The sequence below is a fragment of the Enoplosus armatus genome, chromosome 5, assembly GCF_043641665.1.
Source record: "Enoplosus armatus isolate fEnoArm2 chromosome 5, fEnoArm2.hap1, whole genome shotgun sequence".
Lineage (NCBI taxonomy): Eukaryota > Metazoa > Chordata > Actinopteri > Centrarchiformes > Enoplosidae > Enoplosus > Enoplosus armatus.
This window is the reverse complement of record NC_092184.1, coordinates 23,516,485-23,533,960: the sequence shown is the minus strand read 5'-3', so window position 1 is coordinate 23,533,960 and position 17,476 is coordinate 23,516,485. Positions and strand designations below refer to the sequence as shown.

At 44.2% G+C, this 17,476-nt stretch overlaps 2 protein-coding genes across 2 annotated transcripts; one reads left to right on the top strand and one right to left on the bottom strand.

The window, feature by feature from the left end:
- Window positions 1-278: 278 nt before the first annotated feature.
- LOC139285369 (inositol-tetrakisphosphate 1-kinase-like) lies at window positions 279-4,490 on the top strand. The gene is made up of 10 exons (XM_070905933.1): window positions 279-370; window positions 718-742; window positions 1,871-1,993; window positions 2,075-2,192; window positions 2,281-2,382; window positions 2,602-2,642; window positions 2,748-2,913; window positions 3,423-3,490; window positions 3,770-3,932; window positions 4,035-4,490. Exons 1-10 carry the CDS (start codon window positions 288-290, stop codon window positions 4,211-4,213), a joined length of 1,068 nt encoding a protein of 355 aa, XP_070762034.1. The 5' UTR covers window positions 279-287; the 3' UTR covers window positions 4,214-4,490.
- Window positions 4,491-10,960: 6,470 nt separating this feature from the next.
- sars2 (seryl-tRNA synthetase 2, mitochondrial) lies at window positions 10,961-17,412 on the bottom strand. Its single transcript, XM_070906213.1, has 16 exons — window positions 17,137-17,412; window positions 15,842-15,937; window positions 15,639-15,668; window positions 15,383-15,523; window positions 15,205-15,259; window positions 15,045-15,108; window positions 14,786-14,891; window positions 14,652-14,699; window positions 14,333-14,441; window positions 13,744-13,789; window positions 13,538-13,625; window positions 13,190-13,302; window positions 13,001-13,094; window positions 12,439-12,531; window positions 12,284-12,349; window positions 10,961-11,344 (listed from the first exon to the last, which is right to left on the bottom strand). The coding sequence occupies exons 1-16, from the start codon at window positions 17,410-17,412 to the stop codon at window positions 11,204-11,206; spliced, it is 1,566 nt and encodes a 521-aa protein (XP_070762314.1). The 3' UTR covers window positions 10,961-11,203.
- Between the last annotated feature and the right edge of the window lie 64 nt (window positions 17,413-17,476).

Genomic DNA, 17,476 nt, shown 5'->3' with positions numbered 1-17,476 from the left:
CGGCAGCCATGAGGAAGTCAAGCGGCTGCGCCAGTTAGACTGCCCCCCCCCCCCTCCTCTTCACCTGTGGCCGAAAGTCACCATGACTCTGGAGGAGCGCGTCTCCACAGACAGAGACAGGACTTTTTTAAAGACTTCTCAGCAGAAATATTAGGAGGAGGGCGGAGGGAGGGTTGAATGGAGAGGAGCGAGGCATCGACTCACGCGTCCCTCTCTCTCTCTCTCTCTCTGTCTGTGTCTGCTGCCACTCGGCTGCTGGAGCCCCCCCCCCCCGCACACACACGCAAATGTCAGGCCGCAGGGTTGGCTTCTACCTCAGCGATAAGAAACGCAGGAGGATGAACCTGGACGCTTTCGCAGACTTCTGTGCGTAAGTGGATGCCGACATTTGACTTTTTCATTTAGAGCTCGTGGTTAGTGCGCTTGTCTCTCTGGTAGAAGTGAATGGGCCCCCCCCCCCTTCAGGCTCCCAGACTGGGGCCCTTTAAATAGATACTGAAAAAGGTTTCTGCATAGCAAAAGGAGGACTGTACTGATTTTATTTCATTTGAATGCAATACAGATTATCTCAGTTAGGGAACGTGTAATAATGAATATTAATAATAATAATGACACCCTCACTATAATCTAGTGTACATGTGTACTGCCACATGAGAAGCCTTGTTCATTGTCAACCCGACCATTAATATATAAACATGTCAGTATTTTGTCCTGCAGGGGCCATGGAGTGGAGGTGGTGGAGGTAAGTGTTGCATGAAATCAATATAACCGTAAAGATTTATAATAAAGGAAGAAATGCAAATCAGGTGTGTGGTGAAAAGTGAGGAAGAGGATTTTGCTGTTTCTTAATGACGTAACTGTTAACCCTGTTTGAGTCCCTGTGTGCACATGAATGAAGAGGAGGTGGAGGTCTGTCTTTCTTTGTATAAATACAACACCATCCACACACACACACACACACACACACACACACACATGCACATATAGCATGTTGTGACTTTATTCTAGAGGATAAGCAGGTACTGTTAGTTGATGCAGTTACAGTAGTTTGTGAAACACACACATGTGACATCTACAGATGTCCACAACTTCAGTAATCCATGTCACAGCCACCTGCAGCCCCCCCCCCCTTACAATCTGCTTGCTGCAAAGCCGTGAACAATGGCTGCCTGGTTTTAACTGCTCAGACATTTCACTGCGTGTGAATATCTGTACAGGATCATAAGAGACCAATAATGACTCCACCTGTCCCCCAGTAGCCTCAGTCAGCTTCTATACTGCATTTAATATATTCTGACTCTGGGTTTTTAGGTGACACACCTAAACTTAGATGAGAAACAAATACGGTTTTACTTTGTGTCAAAAACATTACACAAACAGGAACTTTAATATTCCATAAAACTCCCATAACTTAAGGCTGAAATCTTTCATGTCATGTATGTCATGGCATACAGTCGACTCCCAGAAGAAACTTGACTGACTTGCTAAACACAGGTGTAACTAACAAGTTAATTATGCTGTGGTCCATCTTGGTGTGCCACTGTTGTTGTACAGTTGTCATCAGTGTTATTAGTTAACAAACGTGCTTTGCAACATTTGACTATACTACTCAAAAGTCCTCAATATAAAATATTCTTTCACTCTAAACAAGATTTGAACGTTTTTGGTGATAAGTGATGATTTCTACATTGGTGACACGTTCAAAGTCTTCAATGACGGTGAGGACACAAACATCATCTTCAGTTTACCACTTGAGATGAGTGCATCACCCTGCTAAGTAAAACACAGCACTTTTAATATTAGATAAGCAAAAGTAAGCGATATAAAAAGTGTTGTGGTACTGTAGTTTGACAGATCCACCCTCTGTCAGATTGACCTCACTCAGCAGCTGGTACCCCAGGGACCCTTCGACGTCATCGTTCACAAGCTGTCCGATGTCATCGTGGAGGCTGAGCACGACAGCCAATCGCAGCAGCTCCTTGCCAACTTCCAGGTAAGGCCGCGTTGTAGGAACCACCATCACGTCCTAAATGATCCGGTCAGAACACATTCAAGACTGTCTTTTACATCACAGAGCTACGTGTCAGCTCATCCCAGTACAGTTCTTCTGGACCCCCTGCCTGCCATGACCCAGCTACTAGACCGCTTTGCCTCTTACCGGATCATGAGCAAGCTGCACAATTCGCTCCGAGGTGACCTACAGCGTCGCAGTGTGTCTTGTATTTCCCTGTTGCTTGCAGACATGAACTCGTGCCTTTCCTATTATGTTCTGTCCAGCAGACAGGCGTATCTGCAGCCCTCCTTACCTAGAGATCCACAGTGCCAGTGACCTGTCGTCCATCCAGCAGGCTGTGATGACCCAGGGCCTAAGCTTTCCTCTCAGTCAGTTCACTCTCTGTCCATCTGTAGCCTTTCGGTTCTCTTTCATTCTCTCAGTGTCTGTGAGTGAAGCCTAAAAGCTCATCTGCTGCACTTTAAAAAGTATACAGACAGTATTAGTCACATTATCAATTCAATGCAGTTATCCTTCTTTCCCTTTTGCTTCCTCATGAAGTATGACAGAACCCACCAACACTTCCTCTTTTTCTCTGTTGACCCCAGTTTGTAAAACCAGAGTGGCACATGGCTCACTTTCCCATGAGGTGAGTGCTTTGCTTGAAAGCTGTACTTTTGTTTGTTTTGTTCATTCGCTGTTGTTTATTTGCTCTCTGTCCGTTTAATGTCTGTGTAATATGTGTGCGTTGCAGATGTCTCTGATCTTCAGTGCAGGGAGTCTGGCTGACGTCCATCCTCCCTGTGTGCTCCAGAGCTTCATCAACCACGGAGCTGTTCTGCACAAGGTGTTTGTGGTCGGAGACAGACACTTCTGCGTAGAGAGGCCCTCACTCAAGAACTTCCCCTCCGGCCCCTGTGGTCAGTCTGCACCAGAGCAACAAAAAAATAACATATTTACGTTCCTTTCCTGCTTTTTCCTTGTCCTTTTCTTTTATTCCCTTCCCTTTCCCATCTTCTACTTTCCTTCCCTTCCATTCTTTTCCTTTCCTTCCTTGTCACTTACTTTGGTTTCCTTCCCCTACCTGCTTTGTTCTTTCCTTTCCTTTCCTTTCCTACTTTGTTCTTTCCTTTTGTTTCCTTCCTCGACCTTTCCTTTCCTTTCCTTTCCTTTCCTTTCCTTTCCTTTCCCATCTTGTACTTTCCTTCCCTTCCCTTCTATGTCTTTTACTTTCTTTTCCTTCCTTGTCACTTACTTTGATTTCCTTCCCCTACTTGCTTTGTTCTTTCCTTTCCTTCCCTCTACTGTGTTATCCTTGTATGTCCTCTCCTGTCATGCCATGTCCTGCTGTACCTTGCTTTGTCCTATGTTATGCTACCTCTTGGCTCCATCTGTTCCCTGTGTCCACTCCTATTCTCTCTGCCTCCAGACAGGAAGACCATCTTCTTCAACAGCCACCAGGTGTCCAAGCCAGAGTCAAGCTCTGACCTCACAGCAGTAAGTAGTGGCTTTGCACGTGTTAACGAACTAATAACAACATACACGTCATGTACAACTACTGCATGCAGCAAACTGATCATCTTCAGTATGAGAAAATATTTCCTTAATTATTTTCACTGTCTGCAAAACGGCTCCAATAATAAGCAATAAGAGTGGCATCATTTACGGTGCACATACAGCTTGTAAATATAGTCACACAGTCGTCTAAATGTCCAGGTAGACCCCCACCCGTTTGTCACCTGAAATCCACCCTGAAAATGTCCTCTCTCCTCCAAGCTGGACGAGCAGATGCCGGGCCTGCCTCCTCCCAGCTCTGAGGCCGTGGCCGCCCTGGTCAGAGAGCTCCGAGTCCAGCTCGGCATGGCCCTGTTCGGCGTGGACGTCATCATCAGCATACACACACACACCCTCACCATCATCGACATCAACATCTTCCCAGGTACTGCAGCTGTACACACACACACACACACACACACACACACACACACTCTCACACACACACAGACACAGTGATGTTCTGATGCACTCTTCTCTCTCTCAGGCTACGAGGGAGTTCCCCAGTTTTTCTCCTGTCTGCTCAGCCACATCAAGTCGGTGTTGGACAAACAGGCCTCTGCTGGCTCTCCCGAGTCAACACACACTACAGGTGGTCCATCTGCTGCCTGCTCACCTCAGGAACAGATCTCTCAGGACCTCACTGTTTCATCCCGGGACAAATAGAGCACTGTTTCTTCGGACCAGCTGTTAACTTAAACTTCAATTGTAAGAAGTTATTTATTTGTAATTTGTAACATGACTGGATCTTAAACAACTGATCCCCTCTGTCGATCACACTAATAAGTTTGTGCTGTTCAGTGATTCTGCTGTATTTACGACAAACCAAACAGACGTCGCATTATTGTTTAATACACTTTCTGTTTATTGATTGACAGGTAGCATAGAAGAAGATACAGCAGGCACAAAATACAGCACTCTGATTGGCCAGTAATATTACAAATGGTGTTTTTGTTATATTCCCCCCCCCCGTTGTTCGAAATGTCCTCTATGCCCTTATGTCACCCCCCCCAAACCCTCCACAGACATTTCCTACTTCTTTCTCTTTCTTGCTGATTAGTAAGATACATTTTTGTGGAAACATTTTGCACTTCTATAGAAAAAGAAAACTACAGTACATTAATGTTTCATTTATTCTCAAGTGAACAAACATCTCATCTTTGGAATAGACAGCAAGGAGCTCGTCGGTGTGTTATTACTACGTGTTTACACAAGGTGACCGGCTACTCTGCCAGTGTTCAGTTACATAAATGTGTTGTAAATCTTGGCTGTGTAGAAAAGAGAGATTATATCTGCTATATGAGAACTATATGATGCCCTTTGATTACATATTTAAATACATGAAGTAATTAATCATTTGGCTAATTATTGCATTCACATGTGCTGTAGTCTATATTGTGTTATTGCAGTAAGTGGGCCTCCAATGGTAACCCTGTTAATCCTGCACTGTGTGCATTTCTACCCAGTGTCCTCTTGGGGGCGCTGTTGCTTCATATTTCCTATGACCTTGGCTTACAGACCATGACGTCTGATATTTACACAAATGACATGACAGCCATGAAAACTGTGATGTAACACTACTGAGCATTTATCAATGTTATTGTTACCAAAAGACAACAGAATGGCTTTAGTGTCTCCCTCTTCCCTCGACTCCTCCTTGGCTTGTTAAGATAAGAGTGCAAAGCTGGCTGAGAACCTGAAGTGACACTTTTAGACCGTGTAAGCTCTAAGTACATCGCGTCCTTTCAGCGCTAATCAACTTCCTCTGTGTTTTGTGTCACCCTGGTTCGTCACAAACAGTCTAGTTTTAACAGTGCGTGAGCCAAATGAAACGCAATCCTTGTTTCTACTTTTTCACCGAAGAAACGAAGAGGAAATAATGACTTGCTCCTGTGTAGAAACATCAGTAATGCATATCGTTAACAGTCAGAACAGCAGGAACAGCTTACACATAGTTATCATCAATTATTGCACAAAATAGATATTGAAATACATATATTACTTATAGTAGGGAATCTGTTTTTCCCCACAAGAACACACCATCACGGATGATACCTTCAGAGAAAAGAAGCGCTGCTTGCCAATATTCGTGACTCAGATTTCAAAGATGATGGTGTTTGTGTGGTTGGCAATCTGCAGTCAAAAAATTAACATTTGGATAAAAGTGCTGAATGCTTTGCATCCATGGCGGGTTACAACTGAGGTGAAATCCCCCGTCTACCTTACAAACAGCATTTACAGGTACTGAGACGAGTGGAGATGGACGCAAAGGTCTTTCAGATTCTCTAGAAAAGTGCGTCTCATTTTCCTCAACACTCGTTCAAAAGAGCGTCGAGGAAACGGTGACGGCCTTTTCCAAGCAATCTAAAGGCAGAGATAAACAACTATGTACAGTTTCTACTAATGTCAACTTACAGATTCACATCTGAAGACATTTCTCTGAGTGCTGAGGGGGATTTGAGGCTGTTAAATGGAAAATGTGTGAGCTGAACGTGTGACTGTGAATGCAACAAAGGGTTTTGTCAGTCTGCTGTGTGTGTGTCTTATCCTCTGCGAAGCTCCCTCAGCTCTGCAGCGACTTTGCGCAACTCTGCTTCAATCTCCAGCAGCTCCTGAGGACAGGAAAAATGAGAATATATGACACAGGAATACAGAACACATGGCGATGCTTCAGATTATATGTAAATACCAAAGAAATTTACTGAAACTTACCTGCTGGTAGATGGAAAGTACAGATTTAACTACCTGCTACATATTAAATATGTACTGAAAGGGTAAAAACTCTTAAAGCTTTAGAAATCTTCTCAGTAATAACAATGGTAAATATCAGGGAGAGCGTTGCATTCTGGGTATGAGGATGCTAACTTTGTTGTTGCTAGTGAGCCTTGGCTAATGTAATATAAAGTGCTAACAAACACAAATAGTCACATATTATTTGCACCAACTTACCTCCCCTTCATCTTCTTCAGCGTCACCCTCGTCGCCGTCTTCCTCCTCCTGCCCCTCCTCGTCCTCCCTGACGTACTCATCCTCATCCTCGTCGTCCTCCTCTTCCTCATCCTTGTACCTCTCCCGCTCAAACTGCTGCGTGGCTTCATCACTCGCTTTCTCCATCACTCTCTTCTGCTGCGGCTCCTTCACCTCCGCCGCCGCCTCCTCCTTCTTCTTGACTTCATTCTCTGTTTTATCTTCGGGAGCCTTTTCTTCTTCTGCCTCCTCCTTCTCGCTCTTCTCCTCTGTTGTCCTTTCGTCCACGCCGCCCTCTTTCGTCCCGCCCTGCGTCTCCTGCTCCTTCACCCGTTTCATCTTCCTGACGAGTTCTTCCAGCTCCTCCTGCTTCTCCTTCCTCTCCCTCTCCTGCTCTGGCTTGCTCTTGCTCTCCTGCTCTTTGAGCAGCTCCGTTAGCTCCTTCTCCACCTTCTCCTTCTCCACCATCAGCTCCACCTCGTTCTTCCTCCTCTCCTCCATCTTCTGCTTCTCCAAGTCCTCCTCAGTTTGTCCCTCCCTCTCTTTGTCCCCCTTGTCCTTGTTTTCCTCCACCTCTTCCTTCTGCTCTGTTCCAGAGTCTTTCTGGCTCTCCCTCTCTCTCACCGCCTCGTAGCGTTTCTTCTTCAGCTCTTTCAGCAGCTCTTTGAGCTCTTCATCATTCCTCTCCTCCTTCCCTTTCTTGGTGATCTCTTCAGCCAGCAGCTCCTCAAGCTCCTTGGCTCTCTCCTCTTCATTGTCCCTCCCTCTGTCTTCGATCCGTGGCTCCTCCATTATCTTTTCCTTGGTGTCGTCTCCGTCCGTCCTGTCTTCTTTATTTTCCTCCGTCATTTTTTTAAGGTCGGTCACGTCTCTCTCCTCCTTCGTCTCCTCGTCCCTCTCCTCGACGTCGCTCTCATCGTCAGCCAGGTTGTACTCATATCGCTCCCTGTCGCCGTCTTGCTCCCTTTCTCTCTCTGCAGCAGTCAGGTTGCAAAAGACATCACAAAGCAGACTTTTACTGTTTACTGTTTTACTACTGTTTTCTAGCAGTGAATAGTGCGTTTATTTGTGCATACCATCGCCAGCCAGCTTCTGCAGCTCCCTGAGCAGACCCTGGTGTCTTTGCACTTCATCGAGTTCCTCTACAAACATAAAGAGACTCATGACTTCAGAACAAGAGTGCACCAAAAACTAAGTACAGTGTTCACACAGCAAGAGGAACACTTTATAGGTGAATTAGGTCACTGCCTTATATTTTGTTGTTGTTCTATTGAAAGTTAATCAAACGTTTAGTCTATGAAATTCACCTCCAGGTGTGTTGTTTAGTCCTACCAACAGTCCAAAACCCCTGAAATGTTGAAGTTACAATGATATGAAAAGGCCCATTTGACAATGTAAAGATTTTAATACTTTAAAGTAATAATTTAATTGATTTTCAGAGTTATTGATGATTTCCTGTTGGTGGACTTTCAGCTCTAAACACCACTTAATATTATTTGAATAATAATCAGGTAATTAGAGATGTCACCTGCTAGCTGTGGGCCACACTCATGCTGTGACCCGTCTTCGTTCAGTGTCTCCTGAATAATACATTCAACCTAAAAGGCACAATACAAAAAGAAATGGTTGAGTTATTAAAATATATGTTATTCTGAATGATGGAGGATATTGGAGGAAAAAAAAGGGCTTGTTTCTGACCTTTGCATCATTAAGGGGTGAGGTTACTGGCCGGCTTCCCACTGAGGCACAAAACAAGGAGGGGAACACAGATCAATATATTTAGCATTTCTGCAACAGCAAAAACTGCATCAAACTGTGTTACAGAGCAGCACAGATTAACTAGTTTGTTTACTTGGTAACGGTTAGTCCTGCATGGGTGTGGGTGGAGCTGTTCTCTCATTAAGGTAAGCACAGTTACCTTGGTAAAGCAACACAGCAAAGAAGCTTAACCCCCTCACCCCCTCTCCCTCTCTCTCCAGGATGCAGATATTCCCAAAGGCTTTAGCTCACAGCTCGTAGTTTCCCATCAGGGCTAAATCAGTCACCAATCCCCGCCTGCCAGCAGACATTAAAGGCACACTAAGCAGCCCCATCGATGCCTTTTCTCACGGAGATACATAGAATCTAACAAGGATCTAAATGTCAGTATAGATCACAATCTGTGTTCAGTCTGCGACCTTTTCCTTTTGTTGTTATGTGTTGGCTGCGAGGACCGGCTGAGACGTGGTGCTCCTCAACTACAGCGCCTTCATTTGAGTCTAAATGTCAGCCCATTATATTTTGGTCAATTTTTTTCCCCTGTTTTCTGTCAAACTGCAACCATCAAATCAAATTAATCAAATCTAACTTAAATGAAACATTCATTTTTACAAAACAAAAAGGCCAAATGAACTCAACATATTTCACTTCCAGCCTTCTGCAGTCTGGTTATTTCTACTTGATGTCGACTGAACACGTTGGTGCTGCTTTAGTTGACTCAGGCACTCCTTTAACTAACATGGCACATGTCGAAGCTGACAGTTATGTCTAAACTCTGTGGTCTGTGTCCGCACAAAGCCAGATCAGTACAGATCAGGATCAATAGGACTAATTGATACCTTGGCCACAGATGAACCCCCCTACAGACACGTGAGCCGCCTAAAGTTTGGCCCTGTAATGCTCTGCATGTCCATGTGTGTGTGTCCTTTTCACCACACTCTGTAGCTGGGACACCCCGGCCCAATAATTAAGCGGTGATCTGGCTCTGGTGTTACTGGCTTGTCCTGCTGCCCATGAGTGGCCAACCAAACTCCATGTTAGAAATTCAGAAATGAAAAATCATCTGTCCAAGTCCAAGGCTGCAGTTTGTTAATGGACCAAATGTTTTGACAAATTCAGCTCCAAAATGTTGCTTTGACTAAAACCTATGCAGCCACATCCGAGTCAGGAACACAGGCACCTGGAGGGGCTGAGAGATAATGAGTTTATAACGACATTACTGCTCCTCTTGGCATTTCACTGACATCGAGCTGCAGTTAGTGGCACAGTAAGATACGTATATCAAGCAGTGATATTACCTACAGTAGCTGTTATTGTGTAACAGTAGACTAGATAGAGCTGTACTTAGTGGGTTTGACAGCTAAATAGAAGTTAACCCCACAGACAGCTGACAGTCTGCTCTATGTAGGTTATCGCCTGAGTTACTGCGTAACACCACTGCAGACTAATATTTACCCTATTTTAAAACACGCATGTCTCTGTGGGAGGCAGCCCCCCCCCCCACACACACACACACACTTCATTTTAACTCATTAACGCGTTTTTTTCCCGCAGCTGGCGCACGTCGCCATGCAGCACGCGCTCACGTGCGCTGTCCCGCTCACCTGTGCGCAGCTTTAATTCGCGTTATGGTGCGAAGAGACTGTGCGGGGGCAATAAACAGGCAAATATGCATCTGCATCCCCGCCGGTGACCGCAGCAGAGTCCAGCAGACAGAAACACAGTGACACGTTATATAACAACGCGTTTGTTTAGCCTATTAGTCTAAAGCCCGCAGGCTCGCGGCGTTGGATTCACCTTTAGGTGATATTATAACGCATTTAGCTCCGTCCGTCTGGACCACGAGGCTGCTTTCATGCCGGTAAAAACAAATATGAAGCGCTGCAGCAGTGTGTGAAAGATGAGACTCGTATACTGACCGCCCAATCCAACACACGCACACACACGCACACACTGTTTAATGAATGTGATGAACGCTTACCTCCGACGGCAGCCCAAAGAAAAACCGCGGTTATCAGAATTCCCATAGGATCCGAAAAGTGAGGTTCCTGCAGGAGATAACCTTGAAATAACGGGCTGGATCTTCTTCACACACCCGCCGAGCGAGGTGGAGCCGAGCACCGTGTGTGTGTGTGTGTGTGTGTGTCAGGTGACTGAGACCAGATCAAAGCCCAAACCCTGTTAAGGTGCCAGAGATGTCAGGTGGTCGACCTGTACTTACAGAATGTGGTGTTAAACAAAATGGTGTTTAACGCGTGTATCTCAGGTATATTAACATCAGTGTTTCTCAAAGGTAGGTCCGCGGCCCATTTCAAGGGCTCGATGGTGCAAAAGTAGCTACAGAGGACAATTAAACACATTTAACTAATCTGTAATCCACTCTATTCAGATCCCACTAAATATGTCCGGCGAGAATACTAACAGTTTTCATTTTATTTACCAGGTCCATGTAAACACCATTAGCTCCCAGGGCTGCTGGGTAATTACTCCTGCATCAATTATTGATGCTCTGTAACAGCTGGTAATGTAACACTCACCAACAAGCCTGTGTGTCACCTCTGGGAGATATTTCATCTGCAGACCCCCCCCCCTCCCCCTCCCCCTCAAGGTCACAGTGTCATTCAGCATGTATGTATCAGGTACAATACATGAGACAGAAATGAAACACTTGTCTTTATTATGGTCCTCCTCGTGAGCTGGTCAACACACGCAGGCTTACATTCACAATTTCATGGCATTCGACAGAACAAGACATAAATATTATTAACTGCGAGGTGAAGGTCTGACCCGTCGCCTCAAACCACTGATGCACTCACGGACATTCAACATCCTTACGCGTGTTAAAAACCCTCTTCCTGTCCGACTTGTGGACTGGCTCCCACCTCAGGTGTCTGATGGCTGACTTTACAGCGCTACACTTGTGTTTTTGTGTCATCTGGTCTTGGGAGCAGGTCTGGCTGGTCGGCTGTGCTGGTTGGGTCCAATGTATTTCAGCGGAGTGTACTTTGGCTTCTCGATCACTTCTAGACCCAAATAAGGCTGCAGGGCTCGGGGGACACGCACTGTTCCCTCCTGGGGAGAGACAGAACAAACGCTAGCATCATCAATAACACTGTGATGTTCAGTCAAGTGGATTTTTAAAAGTCTTGAAACAAACATGTTTTCGAATTAGCCGTGTTTCCACCAATTGGGCTGCATCCTTAAGAAAATGAAAAGATTCATTATAGTCGTCTGGGGTCCAGATGTAAAACAAATCAGAGAAATAAAGTGAAATAAAATACACATTGTTGTATGTATTTACTTTTTATGATGATGATGTAGCTATTTGTCACAACACAGAAATCAAAATGAGGAAATGTTTTGCATTTCAGTGTCGTTGAGGAGAAAAATTAAACATATTTATGCTCCTTGCAATATTCTAATGGGCCATCTAAAACAGTTTCAGTCATTCCCCCTTAATTCAGCCGACTAACGCGTTGATATTGTGGGAAAATGCAGTATTAGTTCAGCATTTCTAATGAAATACATCACAATGTGTATAAAACTGTTTTGACTGACAACAATCACAAGGGGGAGCCACTTCAACACCACACAAAGAAAGACCCATTTAACAAAGTGGAAGGTGGACAAAAAGAGAGGTTGTCAACTACACAGCTATTTTTCCAAAAAGGTTCACATTTCCTACATATTTTCATATTCATATTTTCAAGTATTTGGGTCTGTTTTAGTTGCTGTCTGATGATTTTCATCTTGTTTTCAGTCAGTCAGCTGGATATATGCATAAAAACACAACATTAGATTTTTCTGACCTGTACAGAGCAACATTTTCAGGTGCCCTGACCATCATTTTGCTCATTACAACCTTTTCAAGACAATCGTTGTTTCCCAGGAAATTTTAATCTGTTTAGTCCATTTTCCAGGACAATTCAATGACGGAAAACCTGCATTAAAAGTATTCCAGGTTTTTGGGAACCCTCATGTGTGAAGCGTGCCCTCACGTTGGCGTCTTACTTTGGTCTGGTGAGTCTCCAGGACAGCGATGATGGTTCGGGGGATGGCACACGCCGTAGCATTCACCTGGAGTAAATAAAGTAAAGACAGCACATCATGGAGGTGGTCGAAACCCGCAGGAACGTACAGCAGTGCTGCGTCATCTGGAGTCTTACTGTGTGGGCGTACTGCAGGCTGCCATCCTCTCTCTCGTACAGGATGTTGAGGCGTCTGCTCTGGTAGTCGGTACAGTTGGACCCACTGGAAATCTGATAAATATATATAGAGAGAGAAGAGCTGCAATCAGAATCAGCAGCAAAATACAGCTAACTGGCTTTGAGGAGCTCAAAGGGTGGAACAAACAATACTCAGGGCTAGCACCTGCAGTTCCATCATCATCTCCACCATCGTGCCATCTCTTCTTATCAAACAGAAGTTACAGACCCTCTTTCAACCGTTTCAAAGCAGCACTAGCTTTTCCCTCAACAGCTTGAGCAGCATTTTCAAGCCCAAATGTTCGACATGTACCTCCTTATTGCTCAAACAACGCTCTGGTCATGCATGCATGCCACACATTCTGCCTGCTATTATTAATGTAGGAGATGATTAATTAACATCTCATCACAAATGAACATCTTTACATCAGTCACAGTCAACGGACATCCAGCCTTTTCCTACGCATCTGACTTGTAATGTCAAAATAAAGTAAGTAGGTAACGGTGACATGATGGGACTGACCTCTCCATAGCTGTTCCTCCCAGGCATCCAAGCTTCAATGTCATACTTCCTGTGGGCTGGAGGACCCAGTTCCTGTGTCGGCATGTCCAGCACTCTGAGCAAAAATCGAGCCATACCTCAGACAAATATTCTAAATGTTATGTCAGATTGAATGGATGTATGATTGTGTGTGTGTGTGTGTGTGTGTACCTGTAGTGTAGTTCCAGGGCAGAGAACATCTCTTTCTGCAAAGAGACAAACTCCTCCAGCAGCTGAGTGCTCTCTTCTCCCGTCTCACCTGCCGTCACTCCAAACATCTCTACCTGGACAGACGCGCACACACACAGTTAATTACAAAGCTCGTTAGCATAATTATAGAGTAGGTACTTGTTTATAATCTTTAAAAAATGATTTGCAATCACTCGTTATCAGCTAACAAAGAGTTAGGAACACACATATGTGAATTTGAGTGCCACGTCATCTGAAATAGTGGAGTTATGGACAGTGTGTTTTCTGTGTGTATATTCATCTCTAACATAATGCTGTTGTCCTTTTAACCTTGTTGAAGTGATGTACTCTGTAGAGCCCCCACGTCTCTCTGCCCGTGTCTGTCTCTGCTCTGTAGCAGGTGCTGCTGCACACCGTCCTGCAGCGGGAGACGACAGATCATGTCAGCTTTAATTACTCCAATATAACACTATCAGTAGCAAAGCATTGTCTGAGTGTGTGTGTGTGTGTGTGTGTGTAGGGTGGGTGCTTCTAACCTGACAGGCAGGTCCTTCCAGTTTACTGCATGATCCATGAAATAGCCTGGAGAAGGGAGACGAGACGCACATCACATATCTGCTTATAGCACATGCAAAATGGATGCTTCCAGTTCTCATCTGTGATCAATTCAACTGCATCTCAAAGTCTCTTATTATTATCATTATTACATAGGGTGTTTGAAAATGAAGAAACATTTGAGCGAGTAGCTGGAATCAAGTCATGAGAAATTATATAAATGTATTTATTTAGGTTCAACTGGAAAAACCCAGAAAAAAAATGCGATTACAATTTGGCCGGAGTCAAAGTATGAAATCTCATTAGAGCTAATCGGTCAGATCTGTGAGGGTTTTGGTGAAACTGAGGGCTTATAACAGCATACTAAGTCATGCTGGAAAATATGTAAAGAATGAACCAATAAGAAGGCTAAAGCTCTCCGCCATGACAGATGCAACAAAGCCAATAGGAGGATCAGAAAGACGGGGGGGTGAAGCACTGGTACTGAACAACCTTATTGGCTCTTTTCAGAAATTAAAACCACATCATGATAGCAACACATTAAGACATTAGTGAAGAGGAAAGCTTCACCTGCCACCCCGACCTCTCCAGTCCCAGCCAGGTTGAGGTCTGGGAAACGGGCCTGGTCCAGGGAATAGACCTGAGAGCGATGGGCGTTGGGCTGCATCCCACAACCCTCCTGGAGGTGGACGAAACAGAACGACGAAGAGAGGAGAGGTCAGGGAGAGCGGCTTGAAGACACTTTGGTCTTTAAACTGTTCAGTCTGAGTGATTTCACCCATTTAAATTAATTAAGAAAGTTTAGTTATCTTCCATTAAGTCAAATTCTGTTATTGTGACAACACCAGTGCAAAATCAGGTACGTCAGAAACAGAGTTCTGCTACTCACAAATACTGCCCCCTTCAGCATGTCAGGTACAACCATGGGAATGAAGCCCTGCAGGGGTCAAAAGGAAGACTCAAGTTTGGCTCTCCCTACGTGTTAACAGGCTTTATATCTAATGCTTCCAGACGCATGCTTACCCGTCGCTGTAGTGTGTCAAGGGCAAAGTTTTGGAGTGCAGTCTGAAGTCTGGCCCCTGCTCCCCTCAGATAGTAGGACCTGTGGCCTGAGACATGAGCTAGATGTCTGCAGGAGAGGGTAGACTTAATATTACACATGATGGTAATGCCATATTCATCCCTCACCCTGCAGGCTGACTAAACAGAAAAACTAACGTCCTCTCTTTCTTAAGTAAAAGAAAGAAAAGTACTTAAAAGCAACAATCAGAGTCATCCTCACCTCTGCCTGATGAGACCCAACTCCTCCCCCAGATCCACATGGCCTCTGGGCTTGAAGTCAAACTCTACAGAAGAGAGAGCAGGTTATGAGATTAGTATTTTTATAAAGCACTTTAGATTATTATTATTGATCATGACACTGATCACATCCATCCATCCACCTGGTTTCTGTCCGACCAGCTCCACCACCCTCGCCTGGCTCTCATCTCCAACTGGCTGAAAAAGGAAAAAGAGGAAGTTTCAAACTACACTTACTTTAAAAAGGACACACTTCCCAGAATGCTCTGGAGAAAGTGTGTGTGTGTGTGTGTGTGTGTGTGTGTGTGTGTGTGTCCTCACCACATCAGGGTGTGTGGTGTTGGGCAGTCTGAGCGCTCGTCCGTAGTGTTCCTGATCCAGCTCAGTCTCTTTGGGGTACAGTTGATTCAGTCTGTTGCGGATCTCCCGACCCCTCTGCAGAGCCTGGGTGTACTCTGGAAGCTGCGCGATAAACAACAAGGACTCAGAACTGGTTCCTAAGGTGGTTAACAAATGACCAGAGGAAAGAACAAAGTCTTAAAGAGTTTAGATTCTACAGCACCGGAGTTGCACTTACACTGGCGAGAGCTTTCTTGTCGTTCTTGGCCTGTGAAGAAAAGATCATTTATGTCAACACAAAATGTCAAATTAGACAAAATGATTAAGCAAACTTGAAGTGAAAACAGGGATTTTGGATGGATGTATTTTACATCTATAAAAGTTCTACATATTTAAAACAATCAACACAAACAACACGTGACGGTGAAAACGTTTACTGACCACCAGTGCTTTGACTGTGTCACCGATGTGTCTCTTCTGCTCCTCCAGCCCAGAGATCTCTGTCCTCACTGCCTGGAGCTCCTGCCACACACACACCTACAATGTGGACACACACACACACACACACACACAATCAATGAGATCAATTGAAAAGCCAGAACATTAAATTTAAACACTTAACTTTCAGTGTTCTCTATGTTTCCCTTAAATGACATTTTTCCACATTTCACGACAATGTTTATAATATCTATATGTTTATATGTTTTCTTATCTTGATTTAGTTTAGTTGTCTTTATTTAGCTTTATGTCCAAAGTACATGTGTATCATCCTACACATTTGTTTTCAAGTTGGGTCTGATTGTTAATACTCTTTATTTGTTTGTTCCACCATTTCTATGAATGAATGTATTCAAACCTCAGTTACCATTTTTAAGAGAACTTTTATGAGAAACTTTTTGACCTGAACAAGAATTCAGAATAAAGTTCTTGGTGTCTGAACAATGTTTTTTTGCAGCTTGTGATGTTGTGACAGTAGCCTGCTGGTGGGACAGGTGCAGTTTAAAGTCCCCCTCCACTCAAAAAGCTGTGTTTCTTGTTGTAATGTCTATAAACTGTTATCTGCATATGAATGCTGAAACTGTAGGAAAGGGGCAAGATTTTTGGTTGGGAAGCGTACTGGTTTCCATTTGTAGTCTATTTGTAGTCCGAGTAGTGTTGACCAATCACGTCTGAGCGGGCTTTGGTTGTACGCAGGTAAACAGTCCGTGTGGGGTGCAAAAAGAGGAGGAACACATCATCTGAAATGCAATCTCAGAACCCATCGGCTATCACCTGCCAACAGCTTTTTATTCTCTTTTTCAAAAACATGAGCAGATATCTGTTTGAAATGAACGATATTTTGTTCTTGCATATTCATATATGATGTATTTTTTTTCAATGACTGAGAAAGAGTTGATATAACCATATCAGACACAAATTATTATTATATTATATATAAGAAGAGTATTTTTTATGTCTTATAACATGTCTGGAGGGGGATCTTTAATTTCAATGTTCTATCATTAGGATTTGTTAAATGAGACACCAACCGTAAAAACAAATTACACAAATGATTTTTATAAAAGCCCTTTGGTACAAAGCAGAATGTTTAAGAGTCAACAACAGTTATACTGTGTTTTTGCTTATAGCCACACAGTCAGCTGTCAACTCCCGAAAACGTATTTCTTTTACAGAAGACAAAACTGTCATAGTTTTAATGTCACAAGGACTGAATCAGCAGCTAAAGAAACACTTACAATGTTCCTGACATCGTCCCCTCGCAGGTCACCCTTCCTGCTCTCCACGTTTGCTATGACTTTGTCGGTCTCCTCGCACACTGCTGTCATGTCCAGCTCGGGCTTGTCGCTGTAACCTTCACGGACATGCTCGTACAAGCTGCTGCGGGCTCCATGCGAAAAGCGATGCGGGGTGAACACCGTCGTCCTCTGCCTTGAACACTGTCTAGCCACCGGCTTTAACACAGTCAGCGCAGCGGCCCCAGCTCTTACCACCATGCCGATGCAGGGCGCCATGTTTGTCTTGTCGTCTATGTTGCATTCACGGGGTATAGGAATAATCTGGCACTATATTACCGCG

Bases quoted from the DNA above. Each gene is read 5' to 3' on its own strand.
- LOC139285369 (XM_070905933.1), top strand. From the start codon at position 288: ATGTCAGGCCGCAGGGTTGGCTTCTACCTCAGCGATAAGAAACGCAGG. The intron at 2,643-2,747 runs GTGAGTGCTTTG...TGTGCGTTGCAG, and splicing joins ATGGCTCACTTTCCCATGAG to ATGTCTCTGATCTTCAGTGC. The intron at 2,914-3,422 runs GTCAGTCTGCAC...CTCTGCCTCCAG, and splicing joins CTTCCCCTCCGGCCCCTGTG to ACAGGAAGACCATCTTCTTC.
- sars2 (XM_070906213.1), bottom strand. From the start codon at position 17,412: ATGGCGCCCTGCATCGGCATGGTGGTAAGAGCTGGGGCCGCTGCGCTG. The intron at 15,938-17,136 runs GTAAGTGTTTCT...TCCACATTGTAG, and splicing joins GGGACGATGTCAGGAACATT to GTGTGTGTGTGGCAGGAGCT. The intron at 15,524-15,638 runs GTAAGTGCAACT...TTTATCGCGCAG, and splicing joins ACAAGAAAGCTCTCGCCAGT to CTTCCAGAGTACACCCAGGC.